The 26,705-nt window shown below is 36.0% G+C and overlaps 1 protein-coding gene across 9 annotated transcripts in view; it reads right to left on the bottom strand.

Annotated features, from left to right (window-relative positions):
• Nucleotides 1-26,705, bottom strand: part of Fut8 (fucosyltransferase 8) — a 227,694-nt gene that overhangs the window by 39,289 nt on the left and 161,700 nt on the right. For all 9 annotated transcript variants that reach the window (XR_004114449.1, XM_031356835.1, XM_031356840.1 and 6 more), the window contains one exon: nucleotides 21,615-21,852. Coding sequence is in view for 8 of the 9 variants with exons in the window: in XM_031356835.1 (XP_031212695.1) it covers nucleotides 21,615-21,852 (238 nt within the window). In the remaining variant the exon portion in view is untranslated. The remainder of the gene's footprint in view (nucleotides 1-21,614; nucleotides 21,853-26,705) is intronic.

The raw sequence follows: 26,705 nt of genomic DNA, 5'->3' as shown, positions 1-26,705 counted from the left end.
AAAAAAAAAAAAAAAAAAAAAGATGTCTCAAGGAAGGGCTAGGACAAAAGATCACTAAAGGAAACTAACGCATCTGAGTCCACAGATAGACTGAACACTAAATATAGCTTAACTTCTAGTCAAATAAACATAAAGCCTTATGCTAAAAGCCCATTTCATTTCATGATACCTGGCTTTCAGTAAAATCCCATGCCCAAAGATATAAAAATAATACAGTCTTAGGGACAAAGATATCATCAGAACCTAACTCAGATATGGCAGAATTTTGGAGTAATCAGTTTAGAAGTTTTAAAATGACTATGATTAATATCTTAAGAAATGTAAAGGAAAAGTAGACAACATGCAGGAGCAGATGGGTACAATAGGTGTGGATAGAAACTCTGAAAAAATACAAGTTAAATGCTAGCAAACAAAAGCATTCTAATTGAAATGGCAGAAACTCCAAATGGCCTTATCAGATCACAAAGGATTAGACATGACCCAGCAAAAGGGTCAGTAAGCTTAAAGACATGCCGGTGTACTTATAACACTGAATGAAAAGGATGCAACAGGATTTCAGAAAATCATCTCAGCATCATAACACAGGCCTGTTACCCCAGCATGTGGGAGCTTGACAGGCGGACCGTGAATGTATATAACCTGCCCAAGGACTGTGGAATAATTACAAAATGTCAAAAACATGTAATGAAAATACAAAAGGAGAAGGAAAAGAATATTTGGAATTATAATCCTGAAAATTTTCTAAAGTAAATGACTGATGCCAAACTATAAAGCCATTAGGATCTGAAACCACTAAGCAGTATACATTTAAAAAATAAAAACAATCTAGCCAGGCCTGGTGATAAATGCCTTAATTTTTTCTTTTCTTTTATATAGAGTCTCACTATGTAACTCAAACCTTCTACATCTATGTAGATCAGGTTAGCTCAGAACTCACAGAGATCCTCCTGCTCCTGTCTCTCCAGTGCTACTAGCATTAAAGAAAGGCATGTCCCACAATATCCTGGCAATCCCAGCATTTTGAAAGAGCTCAAAGTCAAGGACAATCTGGGTTACACAGCTTGCCAGCCTGATCTACAAGTAACAACAAAACTTCAAATAAACCAAACTCGCTATACCCAAGAATAGAAACACTAAACAACATCCCCCAGAAAATCACATCAAAATGAAACAAAATCAAAGAAAAGGATTTTTAAAAATCCAGGACATGGGTAAATTCTACTTACAGATGAACAAGAATAAAATGACATTGGCCTTTACTTCAGAAATTATTCAATCAAGAAAGACTTAATTTTGAAAGAATGAAACTACTCATTTAGAATTCTGTACAGCGATGGATATGGTGCTATATAGCTATAACCCTAGTAATTAGGAGGCTGAACCTGGAGGAGTACAAATCTGTCAAGGCTGAGGGAGATAGGGAAAGGAAAGGAGGTGGAGGTAAAGAAGGGAAAGGAGAGGAGAGAGGATAGGAAAGAGGGGAGGGGGAGAGACGCAGAGACTGGGGAGCAAGAGGGAAGGTGAGGGGAAAAGGAGGAGAAACAGGTATCAATAACAGTTTCCTTCGTAAGTTAAATGGTGTATAAAGCTGTACCTGTGAAAGCAACAATATAGTTGCATAAACAAGACCTGCATGATAATAACACTAGTTGACACATCAACATAGATGAAAAAAAATCCCATATGCAACAAGCTCCAACCCGTGCCAGATGAGAGCTACAGGAAATGAATGGCTGCAGAGAAGGGGAGAATCTTTTCTAGCCCAAAGCACAAACTTGCGTGCATGTATGTGTTTGTGTTTGTGTGTGTGTGTGTGTGTCCACTAGATGGACTAAAAAGTTGTATTTATATATGCATATATGCAACATAGATGTGTGTGTAACAAAAATAATCAAAGATGAAGTCATGAATTTCATGAGGGGGTGACACTGGAGGAGTTGGTAAGAAAGGGATGGAAATCATGAAAATATATGAAATTCTCAAAAATTATTTAAAAAAAATAATTTCAGAAAATATTTATTGCCAGCTTATAAGAGGAAGGGAAAAATATCTAGATAAACCCAGATATGTAGAGTGTTCCAGGCTGCTCCAAACTCTATGTAACTACAGGTGACCTTGAACTTCTGATTCTCTTGTTTCTATGTTCCTTCCTCTTTGGGATTACAAGTATGTGCCACCATGGCAGGTTTTTAAAATGTCAAGGATCAAATCAGGGCTTCATGAATGCTAGGTAAGCATGCTACTCGTTGAATATACCTGTATTCTTTCCAATTCATTTGTCAGAAAGTGCAATGGATGATAACAATGTTACAAAAGCTGGAGGAAAGAATTCAGAATAATCTGATTATAAAGTGGTAGCAATATCCATGAAAGAATATATATTTAAAAGTGAACCTAGATTACTTATAAACATATATTACAAACTCTAGAGCAATTGATAGAAAGGGTTTTAACTGATATGCTAAGGCAAGAGAAAAATGTAATCTTTATACAATAAGGCAGAAAAACAGGTAAATTTGATAGCAAACAAAGAACAAGGCAACAAATGAAAACAAAGTGTAGGCTCTCTTCTTCAGCTGTATGGACTCTGCTTGCCATTCCTGCAGCCACCTTGACTTACAACTGCTAGAGCTGCCCTTGAGGGGTTCTGATCCACTTTCTATACACAGCTTCTCATCATACTGGCCAAAGATAAAACCATATCATCAGAGCCATCTGTGGACCCTAGTTAGACCCTAGAACCAGGAAGGTGCTTGACTCTGATATCAGCTTGAGATAAAGCGGGTATATTCTGGTTTGGATGAAGTCACACCCCTATTTTTCTGGCTAAAATCACAAAAATACATGGAATCCTGCTACCATTCAGGCCATGCTTCTGTCAGTTCCCAATAAGTGGCCCTGAAATCCTGAATCTGGCTTCTTTCAATCATCAGTCTCATGGTATCTGTGGCTGGTTCTCATATATTGAAAGTAAGCTGTTTTAGAAGACCAAATATATCCAATAATCGCTTTAAATGTCATTAGTTTAAAATATACCAATATAAACGACAGGAGCTATCCAAGTTCTTACTTTCCTTTGTTAGGGAGTGGGGAGCAAAACTCAACTACATGTCTCCAAGAAACTCATTTTAAATATTAAGACATATTGGATAAAAGTAAAGGGATGGACTACCCTGAAATCATGTTAATTTTAATTTAAAGAAAACTAAATTTTTATGTCTATGAATTTCAGACAAAATTGATTTTAAAACAAGGAAAATAATAAACAATAAAATGATAAGAGAAATAATAAAACAAGAATGTTGACTCCCAAGATATACTTTAAACTCTATAAAATCTATATCCCATAATATTTGAGCTACAAATATATAACTGCATTATTATCCTTATAGACTTCGATGCCTATATCACTGAAAGAACCATCAGGCAGAAGAGCATTGAATAAAGATAAAGTAGAACTAAGTTAACATTTCCAGGGTACTTTACCCAGAACATCAGAATACACAGTCTTTTCACGTTTATAGGAGGGCATTTCATCAAAAAAAGACCATGTTTTGACTGGTCGAACACATCTTAACAAAATTAGAAGACTATGCATCATACTAAATTTTTTACTTCAGACCACAATACAATTAAACTAAAAACCAACAGAAAGATAGTGAGACTATCTCATGTTATTTATAACATAGGATGAATGAAGTCTCAAGATACTAAAAAGGTATTTTAGCCAAAACATCAAAATGTGGAAGACAGCAAAAGCAACACTGAAAGGGAAATTCATAGCAATGAACACATATCAAAAGAGAAGACATAGCCACAAGCAATCATCTAAACTTTTACCCCCTGAACAAAGCCAATCCCAAGTGTTAAAGTTTGCATCTGGAATGTTCTTGGGTGTTAAGTCTTTGGTCCCCAGTTAGTGGTGCAATTGAGGTAGAGGCTAGCTGGAAGAAAGATACCTTTGCAGGCCTGCTTTTGAAGGGTATACAGGGCCCTAAGTGCTTCCTCTCTGTTTCTAGCTACCATTAGGTAAGTGGCTTCACCCACTTCATGTTCCCCACCATGTTTTACCTCACCACAGGCCTATAAACAATACAGATGGTCTGAAATCTCTGAAGCCATGATCAAAATAAGTCTTCTGTTAGTTGTTTTTCTCAGGTATTTTATCATAGGTATGGAAAGTCAATAAACAGTCATCAACGAAGCTAAATATAGGCTGTCAACAGAAAACGACGACAATAGATAATATCTAAAATGTAAACATTTGACAAAAAGTATCAAGTGCTGAAATGGATATAAATGATACAAAATCCCTTTAATTGCTGTTGGGAATGTAAAATAGTACAGTCATATTCATGAACTGAATGTGTAGATCTTCCTCTCTATCCTAAAATTTGTAAGTTGAAGTCTTAAATCGCAGTGTGATCGTATCAGGATGTGAGACTTTGGAGAGATAAAGATGTTTAGATAAGGCTGTGAATGCCTTTAATCTGTTATGGTTTTAATCTGAAATTGCACAAATTCATGTGTTTGAATACCCCCGTGGCCAGTTGTTGGTAATATGAATTGTTATTTGCTATTTTAGCAGATTTATAGTGAGGGGAGAGGGAGAGAGGGAAGGAGAAAGGAAAGGGGGAGAGAAAGAGACAGAGACAGAGACAGAGCCAGAGCCAGAGAGAGAGAGAGAGAGAGAGAGAGAGAGAGAGAGAGAGAAACTAAAAGCATTCAGTTGACAAGGAAGTAAGTGTGAGCCATTTTTAGGTCATGGACCTGGCAGGTATGGCACAAATGGCTGGAACTGTTAAGGAAATTAATTCCATTAAAGAGAAACCATGGGCTTTGTTATAGAGCAATAGAAGCAGTATCACTCATCATCAACCTTACTGGTCCCCTAACCAAATTTTTGTTTTCTGTTCCATGACAATATACTTTGCTGTTCTGGAATTTTTAGCTCCAGATCAAGGTAGGGTGCTTCTACACAAAGAAATAGCTCCTTCCTATCAGGAAGCATAGCAATTATGTTGAACTGTGAGACAGGATTTATCTCTGGCCACTTTGGGCTTCTCACACCAGGAAAAGTTACTGTGGGGCTGGGAGAAAAGATCTGCTCTGAACGTGAGCAGAACCTTCCAAGGCTGGCAGGCCAGATTAGTGTGCACAACCTGCCGTCATCAAATTCTAGTTTTCTGGGCCTTTCAATGAATTTCTAGGGAGCTTCCTGGCCTTCAACCTTGGAATGGGGCTGCTGAAACATCCAGCTTCCTAAATTAAGCAGTTACCATGTTCTCTGCCTCTTTAAAATACAAGCTACCATCATTAGATTATCTAGCTGCTACCATAGAAAGCCAATCCAATAAATCCCATTTTTAAACACACACACACACACAAATACACACATACATATTAACTCACTCACTCACTAACTCACCATTGGTTCTATTTTTCTAGAGAACCATCATTAATATGGGTTCGTAATGGGTTACTGATTTTATAGAAGAAAAAACATCAGAACTCCCATTTTCTTTAAGAGAGCAAGGTAATACAAAAACAAGGAAGTAACTCTAAGCTGGGGAAAGGATCATTACCAAGAAATGGAACTGTTGGCACCTTAAGTTTCACCTAAACCTTCCAGCTTCTAGAACTGTCTCTTGGTTAAACCACATAGTCCATAATATTTTGTTATAATGCTTTATATTGACAAAGCTACTTTGGAAGAGTCTGGTAGCTTCTTACAAAGCAGAATCTAGTCTTATCTTGTGATCTAGTAATTGTATTACCCAATGAGGTAAAAATGATGCCTATATAAGTTCTGCACACAAATATTTATACTTGCTTTATTCAAAACTGTAAAAAATTGGAAGCAACTAAAATGTTCTTCAACAGATAATAGGATAAACAAATAAAATCCAATAAAATGCAACTCAGTAATAAAAAGAAATAAGCTGTCAAGTCACAAAAAAGATATGCAGGAACTGTAACAAAAAGGTGAGTTGACATAAAAGAGCATGTAATGTATATTCCAACTAGATGACATTGTAGAAAAGGGAAAATTATGGAGGCTAAAAACCAAACAAACTGGTGGTTGCTCTAGTTTCCTCGATGGCTGTGGCTTAGGGGAGGAGTTTACTTCACCTTCTCACTGAGAGAAGTCAGGACAGGAGCTCAAGGCAGGAACCACAAGGGTGCTGCTTGCTACCTCTATCTCTAGTGCTCACAGGCTCATGCTTAGCTAGGTTGTTTACCTAGCCTACCCACCTGCATAGGGATAGTGACACCCACAGTGGGCTGACCCATCTCACATTAATCAACAATCAAGAGAATCCCTCTGCTTTAGAAAATTACTTAGTTGAGATTCTGTCCTCATGTGACTCTAATTGGGTCCATTTGCCAGCCAGAGCTAACTAAGACCGCGGTTAAGAAGACTTGAAGAGAGGAAGAGAAGGATGAACAGGGAGAAGGCCTAGCACTTTTAGGGCAGTGAATAGACTCTGCAAAATTATGTATAGTGGAAATACATAATTATACAGTTGACAACAGCAGAACTAGAGAACAGAAACCATGAATCCTAATAAATCCATATAAATGGATTTCAGTTCTCTGTATTTATTTACTTAGACAGAATTTCCCTGTGTAGAACCAGAAGGCCTTAAACTCCGAGATTCACCTGCCTCTGTATCCTGAATTCTGGGGTTAGAGGAATGTGCCACCATGGCCACCCAGTTCTCATCTTAACAGATGTATTACAGCAATCCAAATACAGTAAGTAAAGTTGGCTGTGCAAGATACCCAAGATATAGGCTGTACTGTTTATTTTCTGTTCAGTTTTTATAGGTACTTACTCTAAGAAATAATGTCTACTAATTTAAAATACACCAAAATGACTAAAAGGAATACATATTTATATACCTAGTATTTTTATTTTTTCTTTAATATGTACTTTCTTGGTTTTTAGCAATCAATATTCATTGCTTTTAATTTTACATTTTTACTTAAAAATAGTATGGCCAAATAAAATAAATAAAATTTATATGACCAGAACTACAGCATAACCCAGAAGAAATTAAATTCAGGAAATTCTGGTCTCTCACAGTTGTTTTAAATAATATTCATTTCAGGTTTGAGAAGATGTGCTAAATTCCCCAGATTTTAGGTGAAATGTGTGATTTTACACTGGCAGCTCACAGGCAAGGAAAACTGGGCTAGAAGATTCAACAATGATCCTTGGAACAAAAGAAATTCCTTCCTTTATGGATTTTAAAGGGGAGGGTTGTTGGGGCTTCAAGAGAAGGAGAGGAGTGTGAGGTGAGAGGGAAGTTGTCTCTGAGTTTAGCAGATTAGCAAAGTTATTAGACAGAACATAAGTTGCTTACCGCCTACCAGGGCAGCCTCTGAGATCAAACAACTTTGTTCAGTCAACACAATCACTAATCTTCCTTTTCCTGTTCTCTAATAATTAAAAACAATACACTCCCCCTTAGAGGTGTTTTTGGAAGGGCTCTTTAAAGACTTCCTAGTAGCTATTAAATATTATCAAAGATGGTATTTTTTTCCCTTTGATTAAGATGAGGCTAGAGAGAGAAAGGACTCTAGCTAACTAATAAAAGCCACACTTATCTCAAATTTAGAAACACAAAGGTTACCTGAGATTTCTCAACCTGGGAAGAAATTTATTCTGTTTGGATGAATTTAATTTCTCCTTTGAAGTAGATGTTTTTAATTTTGTAAGCAAACATTTTCTAGTCAGTACTGAAATAAAGGCTATATAATGTTATGTAAGTGAAATACAGCTTTGTCAGAGTCAAATTTATTTCTTGTGACAAAGACATAAAATTGTCCTAATGCAACATTACTTTCTCTTTGCTAACTAATGAACTTTTAAGATTAAAAACAAAAATTTGATAACCAACCCCCTCTACTTCTATTTGATAATGTTTTCAATCAGCAAAAATCAAGTATTATTCAGATTGTCCTTAACAAAACAAAAATAAAATCAACTATTAAAAGTATTTTTATTAATAATGGAGTTGATGTTATAATATTTCAAATATGGGTAGACCCAATCAGCTCCATTATAATGCATTTGTTTTTGTTATTCCAATATTATACTCATATTGAGCACATTATCAAGATAGATCAAGAACAAGTATCACAGTCTACAGTTTAAATTTTACAAGTGAGCTTTGTGTAGAGGATGGTATGAATGCATTTGAAAAAGTGCCCCCACCAAAAACAACAACAACAACAAAACAACAACAACAAAAAACCAGGCACCAAGTGTCAAGTCCCCCCAAAAACCTGGGACAAGGCTCACTCAGTACCCGTGGCTCTCCCTAGTATTTTTCACCCCATCTTTTACTCTAAACCTCTCTAGCCAAAGGCATGGGCTTCCCTTTTTTCCCCTACAGCTTCTCTTTTCCTTATAATCTTGCCATGAGCTCTCTTGGTCCTCAGATCCTCTAGTGGTCACTTGTCCCCTTTTCTCTTCTATTTCTCTCTCTCCCGATCCCCCACCTCTCCTCTCATGGCCTAGTCCAGTATGGACCCTTCCAGATGCCTCTGGCCATGTTCTACCTCACACCTACAATAAGGTAGGTCATACCTAGTCATACCTTGGAGCAGTCATGTCCTCATTTTCATTCACCAAGGGCAAACTGCATGTAACAGCTTGAGATGCTAAATAAAGCATTTGCCAAGAATGAACAAACTTCCTGTTTTTATAGCTGTTGAGCACCTTCAACAAAACCTCAAAGTTCTATTTTCCAGGTGCTTTTGTCCACATAGTAGGCTGTGGCCTCTGTTCATCATTTTGGTGTCCTGAGTTAAGCAATGATAGCATAGAAATGAACCAACCAAAACAAAGAAAAGTAACTTTTTGAATATTTGTCCAGTTTAAATTATATAGAATTATATTACTTTTAATTAATTCAGGAGAGATCTGACTATATTGTTCATAGTGTTCTATGTAATGACTACAGAGAAAAGAAAACTCTCCCACTTGGTGTTGACAGAAAAAACTGTCCAAATCTCTTAATTAAATTGGGATGCTCTGTGGCAGACGGTGAAAATATGTTGCCTCACAATTCTACTGACAGGAGACTAAAAAATGACAAGTTAAGAAAAACTGTTCCAAGCTGTTCCCTTCTACTTCTTTCTGAAGAAGCTCAACTACAGAAAGGAGCAATGATAGGTGTAAAAGCAACGGTCTGGAAAAATACTTGAACAGCCTTTCTGTTTTTTACTCATGAACCTTAATAATAACTGATTAAATTGAACTAACTAAACATATTAACTTGGTTGGTAACAACACACTATATTCTAGTAAAAAAAAGAATAAAACAACCCACCAACTTTAAAATGATAATTTATTCTCAACAGCAGACAATTTTTATCAAAATACAGCTCTATGAAACCACTTCTTTGTCTAGTATGTTTGAGAAATAACATCACTAGACAGAGGTTGCAGGCTGGATTTTAGTCACAAAGGCCACATTCAAATATTCCTAGATTGATTCTTTTCAGGCATTTCTTTAATCATCTCAGCATATCCTTAAGACCCAGGGAGAATGAATTTCAACAACACAGAACAGGAACGAAGTCTTTAAAACATGCTAAGGCAAATGCACTAATTTATATATAATTTATATGGATCTGTGGCTATTACTGTTTTTATATCCTTTCACATATAATATGGCTTCTAAAACAGAGGATTAAGTACTAGTAAATAGTTATGGACATATTACAATCTCTATAGTAAAACATATTCATCTTTTCTGAAACATGACTGAAAATGCTATCAAATATACATTTGAATATATAATCTGTCTTAGTCAGGGTTTCTATTCCTGCACAAACATCATGACCAAGAGGCAAGTTGGGGAAGAAAGGTTTATTCAGTTTACTTCCACATTGCTGTTTATCTCCAAAGGAGGTCAGGATTGGAACTCAAGCAGGTCAGGAAGCAGGAGCTGATGCTGAAGCCATGGAGGGATGTTTCTTGCTGGTTTGCTCCCCTGGCTTGCTCAGCCTGCTCTCTTATAGAACCCAAGAATTCCAGCCCTACAAGGGGCCCTCCCCACTTGACCACTAACTGAGAAAATGCCTTACAGTTGGATCTCATGGAGGCATTTCCTCAACTGAAGCTCCTTTCTCTGTGATAACTTCAGCTTGTGTCAAGTTGACACAAAACCAGCCAGTACATAATCCATGTTAAACAAAATACTTGCTCCAACATAAAATGTAGAAACAAAATTTGCAATTTATCACTAATGCATATTCTATTCAGACTACAAGAAAATGTTCAAAGAATAGATTTCACTTAATGAGAAACATTTAATTTAAAATATATATCCCCAGGAGAACAGGGAAGAGTGATTTGCTCATATATACATTAATTAGTTCAATAATTATGTATTATTATTAATGATATTCAGAAAATGAAATAGCTTACAGCTATTGCCAGGCTTTTAAAAATGTTATAAACATAGACATAACATTTATAACTCATATAATAGATGTCAATATGAACAAACTACAAGATTAGGTAATCTTTATGCCCTATCTACTTTTATTTTTGATGTTTGGAATATTTTCTAGTTAATGTAGGATAATTTATCCTTTTATCACCTTAAGAATAAAATAATACTTCAAAATACAAACACATGATTAACTATTAACTATCATATTCTAAACTGCATAAAAGAAAGATAACTTATAATGTAACTGGCTTATGTATTGCTAGGGACTGAACTACAGCCTTGCATAAGTCAAACAGAGATACACTCTGCCACAGACCTATATAATACCTCCAGTTTCTTTTAATGAAATATAATACTTGACCTATGTGCTAATTTGGGGAAGTACAATTTTTTTCAGTTGACATTCATCATACCTTAGGCAATGTTTAAAATCAGGGCATGAGTAATAAAAGTGCCAATCCTGTGTCATTTCCTCAATTCAGTGAAAAAAAAACATATCCCTTACAAGCAGTGCTGCATTAACTTGACTACTTTTGCCAATATCTACCGGAAGCAAGACTGCACTGTTTGCCACAATTACTGCACATGCTGAATAACCATTAACAAAAACACAAAATTCTAATAGTGTAAGTGGCAGTTAAGAATGAATTCAAAGTTCACGGTTTATTTAATGAAAGTACCACATGAGTATACCTTAAAAGTACTTGCATTGAGATTGGTGCAAATGTTACAGGAGTAACCAACACTTTGGTTGGATTTAAGGCCCTTTCCATGAGACAGAAACCAAAAATGACACTGCTAAAGTGGCCTTGTATCTGAAACTAAATATGTTATGAACCAAGGGGAATACCTACTATTACTATTCTACTAAAGAACAGCAATAAAATGACTCCTAATGACACTGCTGTAGCCATACATCAGTGCATTCCTCAACTATTATCAGAGACGCTTCTTCTTGAAGTAGATGGAAATTAACACAGACTCACAACTGAACAATGTGCAGAGAGTGAGCAACTTAACTCTACGTGGGATGTCTTTATCAAAATCCTCCCCTCGAGGCTCAGGGATCTATGAGAAGAGAAGGTGGAAAGGTTATAAAGAGCCAGAGGTGGTGGATAACTCTAAGGAAAGACACCTTCCCAACAAGAGGACTGAAGCATGAGTTCACAGAGCCTAAGAAAGCACATGTAGGACCCACATAGGTTCAAATGAGATAAAACCCCAGCACTGAGAAAACAATGTGGGACACAAAGTTCCTACCTCTAACCAAGAAACTATGCGAAATTGACATCTGCTGTGAAAGGGAAAGTTAATTTTCCGCAATAGCGTGTCATGGGTATATCAAACATATTCTGGTACCATAAATATGGTACCATGCCCAGTAGGTGGCCAACACAAAATGGATTCCATAATTTTTTTTTTGAGAAATGTAGAATTTACTGCATTGAAAATATCAAATAGCACTTTAGAAGAAAAGAAATAGCTATGGTTAATATTTTAAAATATGTAAGTAATATATATTATATAATATTTGCAATATAAAGAAATTACAAATTTCTCATAAAATTAATGACAAGAAATAATCTGCTAATATTTCAATATTTCTATACTATATTATTTTATGTTGTCTATACTTAAGTATATGTATTAAAAGACATATGCATAAAACCAATAATATATTACTTTTTACCTTTAAAATTATACTATTATTTTTTATTGGATATTTTATTTATTTACATTTCAGATGCTATCCCCTATCTCTGTTTCCCCTCCGCAAACCTCCTATTACATCCCCCTGCCCCCTACTTCTATGAGGGTGTTCCCCCACCCACCCACTCCTGCCTCACCACCCCAGCATTCCCCTATGCTGGGGCATCAAGCCTCCACAGGACTAAGGGCCTCCCTTCCCACTGATGCCAGACAAGGCCATCCTCTGCTACAATGCAGCTGGAGTCATGGGTCCCTCCATGTGAGCACGATTTGGTTTTGTTTTGGGTTCATTTATTTTATTTGCTAGTTTTTAATCTTACTGATTTTTTTTTAAAAAAAATGTTTGCTTTGATTTTCTTTCTCTTTCTTTTTTTTTAAGACATAGAAAACGAGAACATGGAGATGGATGGGTAGAAAAGTGGGAAGGATCAGAGAGAACTTGGGAGATAGGAAAGAATATGATCAAAACATTGCATGAAAATTTTTAAACAAAAAAATTATTTAAATCCAAGTATCGCCTATCAGGATTTTTGGGTTACTTGCAAAGTACAATAAAATGAGCTATCAAAACTGAGTTTTCACTCACATCTCTCTAAAGGCTAAACTGAGAAGCAGATGGCTTACATCTCTCTTCTATGTAATTCAGCAAATTAGAGGCTGAAGAAAAAAATAATTCCCAGTTCTGATATTTTGGAATTCTCTTCTAAGCAAGAAGTGACAGGCACCTGGCCATTTTATCATTATTTGCCAGGCACTCCAAGTGTGTAGGGTTCTACCCCTAAGATTTCTGGTCATTTAAACAACTCTGCCAAAAGCAGCTTTAAAATGCCAATTTTTTCTGACTTTTATGTCTAGAATGGGTATACTCTCCCCCCATCCTTTGGAGTCTTGCTTATGACTTTACAAACTATTGACAAAACTGACCTCATGAGATAGACTTTTTAAATGTTTGAGCTTATTTCCTGTTTAGACTGGGAGTTTTCCAAGTATAGAAAGTTCAATCATTAATTTTTTTTTCTGCAAAAGGAAAAGTAGCAAATATTTGACGCCTATAGACTGTATATGTCCCTTCAGCTGCTGTTTAAAACAACTCTATAAAAATGGGGCAGGCTGGAGACTTAGAAAAAGCATCACTTGCTGACTTTTGGTTTATTAAATATCAGGTTTCAAAGGACACCACAAGAAAACCTACAGAATCAACTAACCTGGACTCTTAAGGGCTCCAAGAGTCAACACCGCTAACCAGGGAGCATGCATGGGACTGACCTACATCGTGCAGCTAGCTCAGTCCTCATATGAGACCCCCAATAGCAGAAGCAAAGGCTGTCTGTCTTTGACTCTGTTGTCTGCCTTTGGGACCCTTCTTCCTACTGGACTGCTCCATCTAGCCTCAACAGGAAAAGATGAGCCTAGTCCTACTGTAACTTGATATGCCCAGGCTGGCTGATATCCATGGGAGCCCCTCCCCCACTTTCTGAAGAGAAAGGGAGGAAGAGTGGATGGGAGGGGGTACTGGGAGGACAGCACAGAGAGGAAACTGGTCAGGATGTAAAGTAAGTAAATATTTATTTATTTATTTTTAAAAATACAAATTGCAAAATAAAAGATCAGGTTTCGAAGGTGGAGTGGGCTTCTGTACCTTAATACCTGCAGTATGTCTGGCAAGTCACTTATATGAAATGTGAGTAGTCCAGGTTATCATTGGGATAACCTTATGAGTCCAGGTGGGCATTAAATGGGATGGACTATGCAGAGTTCTTGGCAATCCAGCTAGCAAGGCTCACGAGATCTAACTACTGATACACAGTCTCTATAGTACACAGGCTGAGGAGCATTTAAGCATACACCAGTGTTTACAAAGTTGAAGATATTTACATTATTTTGGGATGGGGTTTGTTAGACTGCCCAAGAAGGCCTTGACTTTATAGTTCTCCTGCCTCAGCCTCTCAAAAAACCAACTGGAAAGAAAAGCTAGGATGCTTTTAGGTTAGGTTAAGATAAGGGAAAATCAAATGAACAATGACCTTAGATGCAGCATCTGTCTGCCTTCTCACATAACCAAATACCTTGTCCTTGGATGTCTGCTTGGTGCCCCACACTCCAGGCACCCAAAGTCATCTGGTGACTTCTGTCCTGTAGGAAGCCCAGGCTGGCTTTAAGGGTGCTATTCCCTTAGACAGTGAATTGGACAGTAAGTGTTCAACTACACTGGTATTCAGTCCTCCCTAAAGGTCCAGCTTTCTGGTGAAGACATCTAGACCTGAGACTTTCTTTATGAAAGATTTTAAACTATAAATTAAACTTATTTCCCCTCTTCTCTCCATCCCCCAGGGTCTATCTATACTGCCCAGGCCATCCTAGAACACATGATCCAAATCCTTCTCACAGCTCATCCCAGTGTTATACGTGGCATTTCTGCTGTAGAATTGTTTGGCTTATTTTAAAATGCTGGGGATGGCCCAGTGGATTATATATATGAGGTCCTGAGCTACCGTTCTGGACCTAAATTCAATTTCTTTAGAGAAAGCTATCTACTTCTTTTTAAGCAAGTTTGGCAATTTTCTTTTGTGCCAGACACCATGAATTTTACCTGTTATCACTGAGTAAGTACTCTGTAGTCCTACAAATGCTCATGAACTTTGTTGTTGAGTGCATTAAAGTTATTTGAAAATGAAAAAATAAGAGACTTACGTACCTGAAAATAAGTTAAGAAAAATACACAATGGAGTACTACTCAGCTATTAAACAATGACTTCATGAAATTCGCAGGTAAATGGATAAAACTAGAAAATACCATCCTTAGTGAGGTACCCCAATCACAAAAGGACACACATAGTATGCACTCACTGATAAATGGATATTAGGATAAAAGCTCAGAATACTCAAGATACAACTCACAGACCACATGAAGCTCAGGAAGAAGGAAGACTAAAGTATGGATTCTTCATTCTTACTTAGAAGAGGCAACAAAAAAATCAGGGGAGGTAAAGGGAGGAAGGGATCGTTTATCCTTTGAGTAGAGGAAGGCCACTGATTTGCTTGAGTTAATTTTATATCCAGTCACTTTGTTGAAGTTGTTTATCAGCTGTAGGAGTTCTCTGGTAGAATTTTTGGGGTCACTTAAGTATATGATCATATCATCTGCTAATAGTGATATCTTGATTTCTTCCTTTCCAATTTGTATCCATCTGACCTCCTTTTGTTGTCCAATTGCTCTGGCTAGGACTTCAAGTGCTTTATTGAATAGGTAGGGAGAGAGTGGGCAGCTTTGTCTAGTCCCTGATTTTAGTGGGATTGCTTCAAGTTTCTCTCCATTTAGTTTGATGTTGGCTATTGGTTTGCTGTATATTGCTTTTACTATGTTTAGGTATGAGCCTTGAATTCTTGATCTTTCCAAGACTTTTAACATGAAGGGGTGTTATATTTTGTCAAATGCTTTTTCAGCATAGAATGAGATGACCATGTGTGTTTTTTTTTCCTTTGTGTTTGTTTATATAGTGGATTACATTGATGGATTTCTGTATATGGAACCATCCCTGCATCCCTGAATGAAGCCTACTTGATCATGGTGAATGATCATTTTGATGTGTTCTTGGATTTGGTTTGTGAGAATTGTACTAAGTATTTTTGCATCAATATTCATAAGGGAAATTGTTCTGAAGTTTTCTTTCTTTATTAAGTTTTTGTGTGGTTTAGGTATCAGCATAACTGTGGCTTCATAGAATGAATTAGGTAATGTTCCTTCTGTTTCTATTTTGTGGAACAGTTTGAAGAGTATTGATATTAGGTCTTCTTTGATAGAATTCTACACTAAACACCATCTGGTCCTGGGCTTTTTTTTTTTTGGTTGGGAGACTTGTAATGATGGCTTCTATTTCTTTAGGGGTTATGGAACCGTTTCGATGGCTTATCTGATCCCGATTTAACTTTGGGACCTGGTATCTGTCTAGAAGATAATCCATTTCATCTAGATTTTTCAGTTTTGTTGAGTATAGGCTTTTGTAGTAGGATTTGATGATTTTTTTAAAATTTCTTTAGTTTCACTTGTTACGACTCCCTTTTCATTTCTGATTTTGTTAATTTGGATACTGTCTCTGTGCCCTCTGTTTAGTCTGGCTAAGGGTTTATCTACCTTGTTGATTTTCTCAAAGAACCAGCTTACCTTCTAATAAATCATTCTAAACACATACATAGACCTTTAGTTTCCATCTAGCCGGAGAACCCTAAATCATACTGAAAACCACAAGGTCTCTTACCTTGCTAGAAGAGCATGAAAGCAACCATAGGTAGTATTAACAAACAGGCACTGTGCTATAAGAAATCTTTATTTTAAAGTACAAGTATGAGGGCTTTGTTTGATTTGAGGACTAGTTTGTCAACCTAATTTTCGGAGCATAAGATTTTGTATGTAACGACGTACCATAAAGATCTGTAACTTTACCATATGGCACTCCACTAAAGGGAAAATATAGACAATAAAATATATTTTATATGATATGAACAAGTTTAATAAGCACTAGCTTAGGCAACCTAATATATTAATTACATATACACAAGGAGTCATGCATGAAGATATCCATTAATCATTGTTTATAATAGCAAAAGCTTGTGATAATGTAAATGTCTACTACAGAGGCAATACACAAGCTAATACTAGTACAGTACAATAAAACAAAAGAATCAACTAAATTCCACTTTTAATTAATTCATAACAGGTTATTCTAAGATTCATGGTAGGCTATAAAACAGCCTGAAAAAATAATATGTTACCTGAAAAATGTACATATCAGGTTCTGAATCGAATCTAGGTCTTAAATGCTAAACATTTCCAATTGCTAGATGGATCACTCCATATAATTGTGGAGAATGATCCTCATGGCTGTGAAGAGACCAGGACTAAGAAAACTCATAAAGTAAAATATTTAATTGGGGGTGTGCTTACAGTTTTAGAGGATTAGGACATGTTCACCATGGCAGGAAGCATGGTGACAGGTAGGTAGAGACTAGGCCTGCAGTGGGCTTTGTGCACACTGAACATTTACAGATTCCTGTCATATATAGTCAGTGGCAAGTTTCTGAAGAGTGAGGATTAGGTTTTGTTGTCTTTACATATCCTATAGTGCTTACAAACATTTTGTTTTTCTTTTAAACTTGATAACCCCTGGACTTTTCTTATTTATGATAAACTTTTATTAAAACCACAAACACAAATATGCTTATTATGGACACCTATATGCCATGTTTTAGTTAATGTAGTTAAAAATGAAAGTTGTGCATCAAAATTTTGAATAATAACTGACAATACTGTTATTTTTAAGGAAAATCAAATTTGACTTATATTATTGCTATTTCCAATTTCTGTAGAAACTACATACTATATTAAGCTTAAAGATACTTAAACTTTAATTGAATTACAAGGCACATCTTTTTAGGAAGAGGTGGAAGACTCAACACTAATTCTTTCTAATATTCAACATATTTACATAACTACATCTGAATATTTAAAATGTGACTTGTTTTATAAAATTTAATTTATATCAAATATTTAAGGAACATACCTATTAGCATACAAAGCTTGGTAGGTCTTTACAAAAACACTCATATTTCTGACAAAGTTACTCAATTTGCAGGAAGTCAGAACTAGACTCTATTAGCAGCTCTGGCTAGGGCCAAAACAGACTTGAAAAGATTTTTAAGAAACTTTACTAGTTAAATTGTTTTCAGGCCATAGAGACTTTGATGCTAATAATGTAGTCCATCTTAAATTGCTCATTTTATCCCTGTACTCATTCTACCACAAATTTTCAGGGCAAAATATATTGTTAAGATTCATTCTTTTTTCTTCTTTTTTTTCTTTTTTAAAATAATTTGTTTACTTACAAATTATTTTACATCCCAGTCACAGCCCCTTTCCCATCTCTCCTCCCAGTCCCACCCTCACAAATCCCTCCTACTACTACCCTCTTCCCTTCTCTTTAAAAAAGAGGAGTCTGCCCCCAGGTACCACCCTCCCTGGGTAATAAAGGTGCAGCAGAACTAAGTGCATATCCCACTGAGGCCTGTCTGGAAGGGGATCCCATGGTAGGCAACAAAGTCAGAGACAGCTCACACTATGATTGTTAGGGGACCCACATGAAGACTAAACTGCATATCTGTTACAAATGTGTAGGCTATGCCCAGCCCCTGCATGCTCTTCATTCTTAACAACAGACTTCATTAACAACAACAACAACAACAACAAAGCAATACTACTTTGTAAGTGTTTGACACAGCCTGATGAGAACTGTTTTTGAGAACTGTTTTTAACACATGCATTAAAAAAAAAAGTCTCATACACAAGACCTAAAAATAAACAAATCTAAAGTGCTCTGGTCAAGTCCTTGACAAATAACTCAGGAATTTGTATATCCTGATGCTTTATTTTGAGCCTTCAAGAGAAAATAAACAGCTAAAAATCTCAGGTGTTCCCTACCTGGCTGCCTCCTACTCACTCATATTTTAGGTTTGTTTAAAATAATTTCTTCCAAAAGGAGCTATTTCTAATTTTGTGTTGTAGTCTAAACTTACCCACACTACAAGAGTACACAGTATATTTCACTTCTTCATTTAGCCTCCTGCATTACCCCTAGTCTGCCAATGACAAGGGACAGACTGTGTTGGTCTTCTTCATACAAAACTACTATAGCATGGGTGTCAGGACCAAACAAGTACTTTTATTTAAGGGTACCCCTATATAAACCACAGGGGTGACAAATGAAAATTCTTTGACCAAAACCCTTTTGAAATAAAGCATTGAGAAAATTAAAACATACCGTTTATGTTAGCAAATAAAGAAAATGGCCATCTACCTACATGTGTACTTAAACTGCAAAGTCATCAAATTCTTTCTTGTTATTTATTATTTTCACTTACAAACTGGTTCCAATTCAATTTATTAAATTAATACCTCAGTTCGTTTCATTAAGGCAATGGGAAAGTCCTAGAGTCAAAATAGTTTAAATGAGAATCTCAGTATTTTTATTAAAAAATATAAAATAAGAATTTTTTAAAGGAAAAAAATCCCAGATAATGTTTAACTTATTGGAATTCATATCACTACATCATTTATTCAAGGGTATTTATGCCAACTAGAAGTTAGCTATCTTTCATAGCCTATACAGAAATGCTGTATCTTAAAAACAAATCAGTAATTGTTGAAAGATATCTTAAAGCATTAAATAAGCAAGATTCTTATTGTAACTTCATGAAGAGATCTATGTGGGAGAATCTGATGGTCTACTACATGTAGTTTCTTTTAAGTTTAGGAGCTATCTCATAGTAAGGAAAATAAATTGACATTATTCTCTGCCACTTTAAACACACAACTATTAGGAATAGACATAATGTGTACAGGTGATACAAGGGGTTCACTGATTTTTAATTAGATGCATATTCTTTAGTAACTATCTCTCTTCACTTAACAAACTACTCATTATAGAAGATTGTGTGTGTAAAATGTATGTGATTGGTACAATGTATGTAAATGGATACAAGTACTCGTGTGCATGAAGGCCAGAAGAAAATGTTGGGCGTCCTATAAAACAGGGTCTTTCACTGATCATGGGGCTAGGCTGGTGGCCAGAGGCTGCACTGATCCTCTAACCTCCACCCCATCCCCATCGCACTAGGGTTAGAGATGCACAGTCATGCCTAGCTTTTTACACAGGTTCTAGAACTTGAACTCAAGTCCTCATGCTCAGACAGCAAGTGCTCTTATACACTAAACCATCTTCTCAGTCCAGGATAGTCTTACAACTATAAAATAACGCAGGAGCAACATACGTCAACATTCAAGGGAGCATGCAGCTTGGTCAGGCACTAATTCCTGCACTAGTGATGCACATAACTAGGAATCATTAAATTCCAGCCACAGGTATGTCACATAAAATGTCTCTGAACAGGAACAATTTCATGGAAGTGGTGCCAAAGGGACGCAGGTTTTTTTGTATAAATCACAACATCAGATAATTTTATAACCAAAGGATTAATATCAAGGAGCTTATTAGAATTTGTGCTGCCTCCTTTATTTTGAAATGTTCTAGTTTTTCTAAAATACATGTATATACATACCTTATTAATAATTTATATAAACAAAGATTGGTGACATCAATACGTTTCATAAGAACAAAAAATTCTCCTCAAACATATGTAGAACTTGCTATGTAGACTATACTGGCCTCCAACTAAGAAATCCACCTGCCTCTACCTCATGAGTGCTAGGACCATGTTCCAGCAATACTTAGCTTTTACGACAAGTATTTGTCTACAACACTACAAGGTACCCATGCATTTTTTAAGCTAACAATAGTAGTTTGCATTTAAGTCAGTTCTTACATGAGGTAATACAGTAAATGCAGCTCAATATATGACTTCATTTAGTACTACAAACAATTCAATGGGGCAAATTATCACTCTCATTTTCCAGGTAAAGAAACTTCCATCTTGGGTTCTGAAATTTACCCAAGATTACGAGACAGCAATATGATACATGATCTAATATGATAGATCTGTTTAAAGTCTTGAAAATAAAACAAAAGCACTGAATTACCACTAAGACTTTGCTTATAGTCTAGTCTTTTTAATAGCACTTCACCGATGAGAAGGGAAAGTTTCTGTTATCTTTTTTCTTTTTTTATAAATCACTTGGGAAAGCCTGGACTAGACTGCAGTTTACCCTATCTATCACCAAATGTTTCTTGATTAAAATTAACATTATATAATCCAACAAGGTTTCAGTGTCCTCAACTCTAAAATGGAGACAAAGTTGCCAACAGAGTCTATCTCAATGGTTCTCATATTTTGGTCTTAAGATAAGAGAAATTTTCTCAGAAATGAAATTCTTAGGCCCACTCCTGACAGCCTACATCAGAATCCTCCATTTTAACAAGTCAATCCTCCTTAGAGCATTCAAACAGCATGCTACTGTTTGAAACTCTTGTTTTTGAGACACTTGGTTAACTTTCTGCAATAATTATGAAAAGTAAATGAACTCAGTAATATCACCTTAAAAGTGAAAGTTACATCATCCTTATTAAAATATTAAAGTATACTCCTTGGAAAAAAGAAAACTAAATTTGTTAAGTCAAGATAAAAATATACATTGAATAAAATATTAAATTATTTTTATTTATTTTAGATACAGATTTTTGCCATGTAGCCTAGAATGGCCTTGAACTCACAATCTTCCCATCTCAGACTCTCAAGCACTGGCATTATAGGTATGTGCCACTACAACTAGGTGTACAATACCTAGCTTTACTTTTATTAAAAATAAAATACTATTCTACATTTGAATCAAGAAGAAAAAATGATTATAGCCTATACAACTGTACCTAGAGATCTGCTAATCTGACCTTACTAGATATGTGCGATGGTGCACAAGCTCCTTACCTGACCAATGTCCAGTGGAGAGGCCAGATCTGTCTGTGCATGTCTCACTCACAGGTCTAAACACAGTCTCCCATCCACCAGTAGCATATCGCCAATTTTGAGATTCCAAGATGAGTGTTCGCTGGGTGCCATAAGCAATCATGAAACAGTAGACCACGTGATGGAGTTGACAACCATAGCCACAGCCTTTATTGATGTTACACACCAGCTTCCTGGCTTTGCTGCAGTCCTTAGGATTCTGCAGTTGAAACAAAGAAGATAAAGATAGAAGAGGTTAACGTCCCATTTTGGTTAATGGCCCATTGTAAAAATCATACAATAAGCCAGAACTGGTTTAGCATATTTCTTATTTAAATAAAGAATTAAGCCTTATAGATAGTATCCAATAACAAAATTCAGTAAAATTAGATGTGTGGGAAAATGGGAGAGAAAAAGAATTACTTTGGAATTATCACTAAACAAGTGGGAAATTAAGCAGCTACATTAGAAAGGCTGTTCCTTTTCTATCACTCAGAGGTCCTGATGGAATGAGTGGGTCCATCATTCCTTCAGCACTTGTAGCTCACATTCTATGACAAAATTCCAATCAGCTTAAAGGAAAAGCTGTAATTTATCAATTTGTTCCCAGAATTCTGAATGCTACAAACAAAACCTACATTTTCATCAAGAAACTAAGATTACAGAGGAGCAAGTGTGATAGATAAGTAAGGGAGGGCCCCTGTCAGACTAGAGTTCAATTCCTGGGACTCTTGTGGTAGAAGAGAACTGAATCCTGCAACACTATCGTGCAGAAACTATGCACATGTGCATGCGCGCGCACGTGCATACACACACACACACACACACACACACACACACACACACACACACACAAATAATCTAAGGTATTGAGTAAAAGAAGCTCAAAATTCAACATTTACAAAATACCAGTCATTGAACTTCTTTTTTTTATTAGATATTTTCTTTATTTACATTTTAAAATGGTATCTCCTTTCCCAGTTTCCCCTTCAAAAAAAACCCCTTCCCCCTGCTCACCAACCCACCCTCTCCAGCTTCCTGGCCCTGGCATTCCCCTACACTGGGACATAGAACCTTCAAAGAACCAAGGGCCTCTCCTGCCACTGATGACCAACAAGGCCATCCTCTGCTACATATGCTGCTAGAGCCCTGAGTCCTACCATGTGTACTCTTTGGTTGGTGGTTTAGTCCCTGGGAGTTCTGAAGGTACTGGTTAGTTCATATAGTTGTTCCTCTAAAAAGTGAATCATTGAACTTCTTCATACCAAACTTGATGATAGTTACCAGCAATTTTCATAAGTGAATGTAGAACACTTGTATTGTGGCTATCCTGAAAATGTGATGTGATTTTTTTTAATTAAGATGCCTATTTTAATATTTTTATATTTCCCCACAAAACAGCAAATGTTCTAGTATGAAAATTTCTTTTTTTCCATTGTAAAATTTCAATTTTGCTCTAATGTTGATGTGCAATTACTAAATATTCTTAGTCATCTTATTCTGTCATAATGATTGGTCTTGGAATTTCCAAGCTGTTTTTCCCCTCCAAAGGGGAAAAGAAGATGAACACTTTTAGAAATAGAATCCTAGTCCCCCACATATCAAGAAATAATTTCTATGAATCTTGACTAACACAGCCAGTAAGCCTCTGTTAATAAAAGCCCTACTTAGAAAGCTAAGAGTGTGAGGCTGTAAAATGACTCTGAAGGAAATCCAAGAAAATAAAATATAATATTATCACCTTTAGAAGCAACTTTTACTGGCATATAAGTGTTAGCAAGTTGGTCATCTTTATATCAAAGATGAACTGACATCACCAAAAACCTTGAGTTGAACCTTAGTGAATATAAGAACACTTCGTAAAAAATTCTACAAGATTTGGTCCAAGTTGTTTCCAGAATAAAATATAAGAACTGCAAATTCTTTTACTTGACTATGAACTCATGAAAGACTCATGAGGAAATTATCTTATCCCTGTCACTACAGCCACAAAAGGTTTGAGTGGACCAGAAAAATGTAAGTACCATATGGGAATGAATGGGAAATTACACACACACACACACACACACACACACACACGCACACGCACACGCACACGCACACGCACACGCACACGCGCGCACACACACACGGCAGGGAAGAAAGCTGGTTTACTAAGTACACTGCAAGGGGATCCTGGGAATGGCGTTTTGAAGCATTATTACTGACTCAGCAAATTCTCAAGGGTGTGGATAAACATTACTTGTCAATTTTTTTATTACTCATAACAAATACAGAACTTAAATATCCCTAAAAATCATATCAATAAAAATGTACATTTTGATAAACAACTCTTTGAGACATCTTAAAAATACTGAATTATTACAAAGATAACACAGAATGTTAGTAGAAACTACATTCTATTTCTTCTGTCTTAAGAACAAATGTGAGAGAATGTAATTAGCCAATCATCTGGCCTTTAGTGTGGACTCTAGAGCTTTTACTTAAAAGATTGCCATCTATATGCGACAAAAATGTGTGCTAGGTTTTACTGGTGGAAGTGCACTAAATTTTTTCATGTATGTCATTGGTAACAGAAAAAGGAAAAATATTTATTATGTTTGATTCTGAAGAGAAGGTCTATATGTAAAAGGCACTCAATGAAGGACTCCGAGGCAGAGAATGACAAGAGAAACTGAGGGACTGGAACAAAGACAAGGGACAGCACAATCTTTGGTTTTACCAAAATACTAATATTATAAGTATAAAAAATTCAAAGGATGATGTTCATAAAAGATTCAAAAAATGCAGAACATAAGAAAAAACAAAAAAGGTATTTGTGTTTATAAGCACAAGATCAGGTTTACCAGAGTAAAAGATCTAGAAAATCAAGTAGGTATTTCTCAAGTAATAGAGAGGGATGATGTCTTTTGAAAAAAAAGTGACTAAGGCTAAACTGCAATAACAATAAAAACAACAAAAAAATCCATGTACCCATGGAAACTCAACAACTCTCTACTCGATAATGACTTGATCAGGGAAGAAATAAGGAAAAATCAACAAGATAGATAAACCACTGGCCAAACAAAATAAGGGCCCAGAGACAGGATCCAAATTAACAAAATCAGAAATGAAAAGGGAGACATAATAACAGAAACTGAGGAAATTCAAAAAGTCATTGGATCCTACTATAAAAGCCTATACTCAACAAAACTGGGAATCAACAAAAACAAAACAAAGAACAAAAAAACAAAAAACAACAAGAACAAATCCCTGTTCCCTACCCACTACCCCCTTCCCCTGCTCACCACCCCACCCTCTCCTGCTTACTGGCCCTGGCATTCCTCTACACTGGGGCATAGAACCTTCACAGGGCCAAGGGCCTCTCCTTATCCACTGATGACCAACTTGGCCAGAAATGGATGATTTTCTAGAAAGATACCATGCACCAAAGTTGTATCAAGAGCAGGCCCATATCCCCTAAGGAAATAGAAAAAGTCATTAAAAACCTCTCAACCAACAAATGCCCAGGGCCAGATGGCTTTAGTGTAGAATTCTTCCAGATCTTCAAAGAAGATCTAATACCAATACTCCTCAAACTATTCCATAAAATAGAAACAGAAGGAACACTACCTAATTCATTCTATGATGCCACAATTACTTTGATACCTAAATCACACAAAGACCCAACAAAGAAAGAGAACTTCAGACTAATTTCATTTATAAATATCTATGCAAAAAAATATTCAATCCAATTCTAGCAAACCAAATTTAAGAACACATCAAAATGGTCATTTACCATGATCAAGTAGGCTTCATACCAGGGATACAAGATTGGATCAATATATGAAAATCCATTAACATAATCTACTATATAAACAAACTCAAAGGAAAAAATTCATATGATCATCTCATTAGATACAGAAAAAGCATTTGACAAAATATAACATCTTCAAGTTAAAAGTACTGGAGAGATCAGAAATTCAAGGCCCATACCTAAACATAAAGAATGCAATATACAGCAAACCAACAGCCAATATCAAATTAAATAGAGAGATACTTGAAGCAACCCTACCCAGTATCTATTCAATATGGTAATCAAAGTTCTAGCCATTGCAATAAGACAACGAAAGGAGATCAAGGGGATACAAATTGGTAAAGAAGTCAAGGTATTACTATTTGCAGATGATATGATAGCACACATAAGCAATCCCAAAAATTCTATCAGAGAACTTCTCTAGCTGATAAACAATTTCAGCAAAGTGGCTGGATATAAAATTAACTCAAACAAATCAGTAGCCTTTCTTTATACAAATGATAAACAGGCTGAAAATGAAAATAGGGGAACAATACCCTTTACATTATTCACAAATAAAATACCTTGGGATAACTCTAACCAAACAAGTGAAAGATCTGTAGGACAAGAAAGAACTTCAAGTCTCTCAAGAAAGAAATTGAAGAATATCTCATTAAAGGAGATCTCCCATGCTCATGGATTGGTAGGATTATCATAGTAAAAATGACAATCCTCTCAAAAGCAATCTATAAATTCAATGTAATCCCCATCAAAATTCCAACCCAATTCTTCAAAGACATGAAAAGAACAATTCTCAATTTTATATGGAAAAACAAAAAACTCAGGATAGCAAAAACAAATCTTAACAATAAAAGAACTTCTAGGGGAATCACCATCCTTGACCTCAAGCTGTACTACCAAGCAATAGTGCTAAAAACTGCATGGTATTGGTACAGAGACAGACAGGTTGATCAATGGAATAGAACTGAAGACCCAGAAATAAAACCACACACTTATGGGTACTTGATCTTTGACAAAGAAGCCAAAAATACACAATGGACAAAAGAGAGCATCTTCAAATAACTGGTGCTGGTCCTATTGGCAGTCTGTATGTAGAAAAATGAAAATAGATCCATTATTTGTCACCTTGCACAAAGCTCAAGTCCAAGAGGATGAAGGACCTCAACATAAAACCAGATACACTGAATTTAACAGAAAAGAAAATGGGAAAGAGCCTTGAACTCATGCACAAGGGGGTTGGTGTGTGTGTGTGTGTGTGTGTGTGTGTGTGTGTGTGT

The sequence above is a fragment of the Mastomys coucha genome, unplaced genomic scaffold, assembly GCF_008632895.1.
Source record: "Mastomys coucha isolate ucsf_1 unplaced genomic scaffold, UCSF_Mcou_1 pScaffold6, whole genome shotgun sequence".
Lineage (NCBI taxonomy): Eukaryota > Metazoa > Chordata > Mammalia > Rodentia > Muridae > Mastomys > Mastomys coucha.
This window is presented reverse-complemented; position numbering and strand designations above follow the sequence as displayed.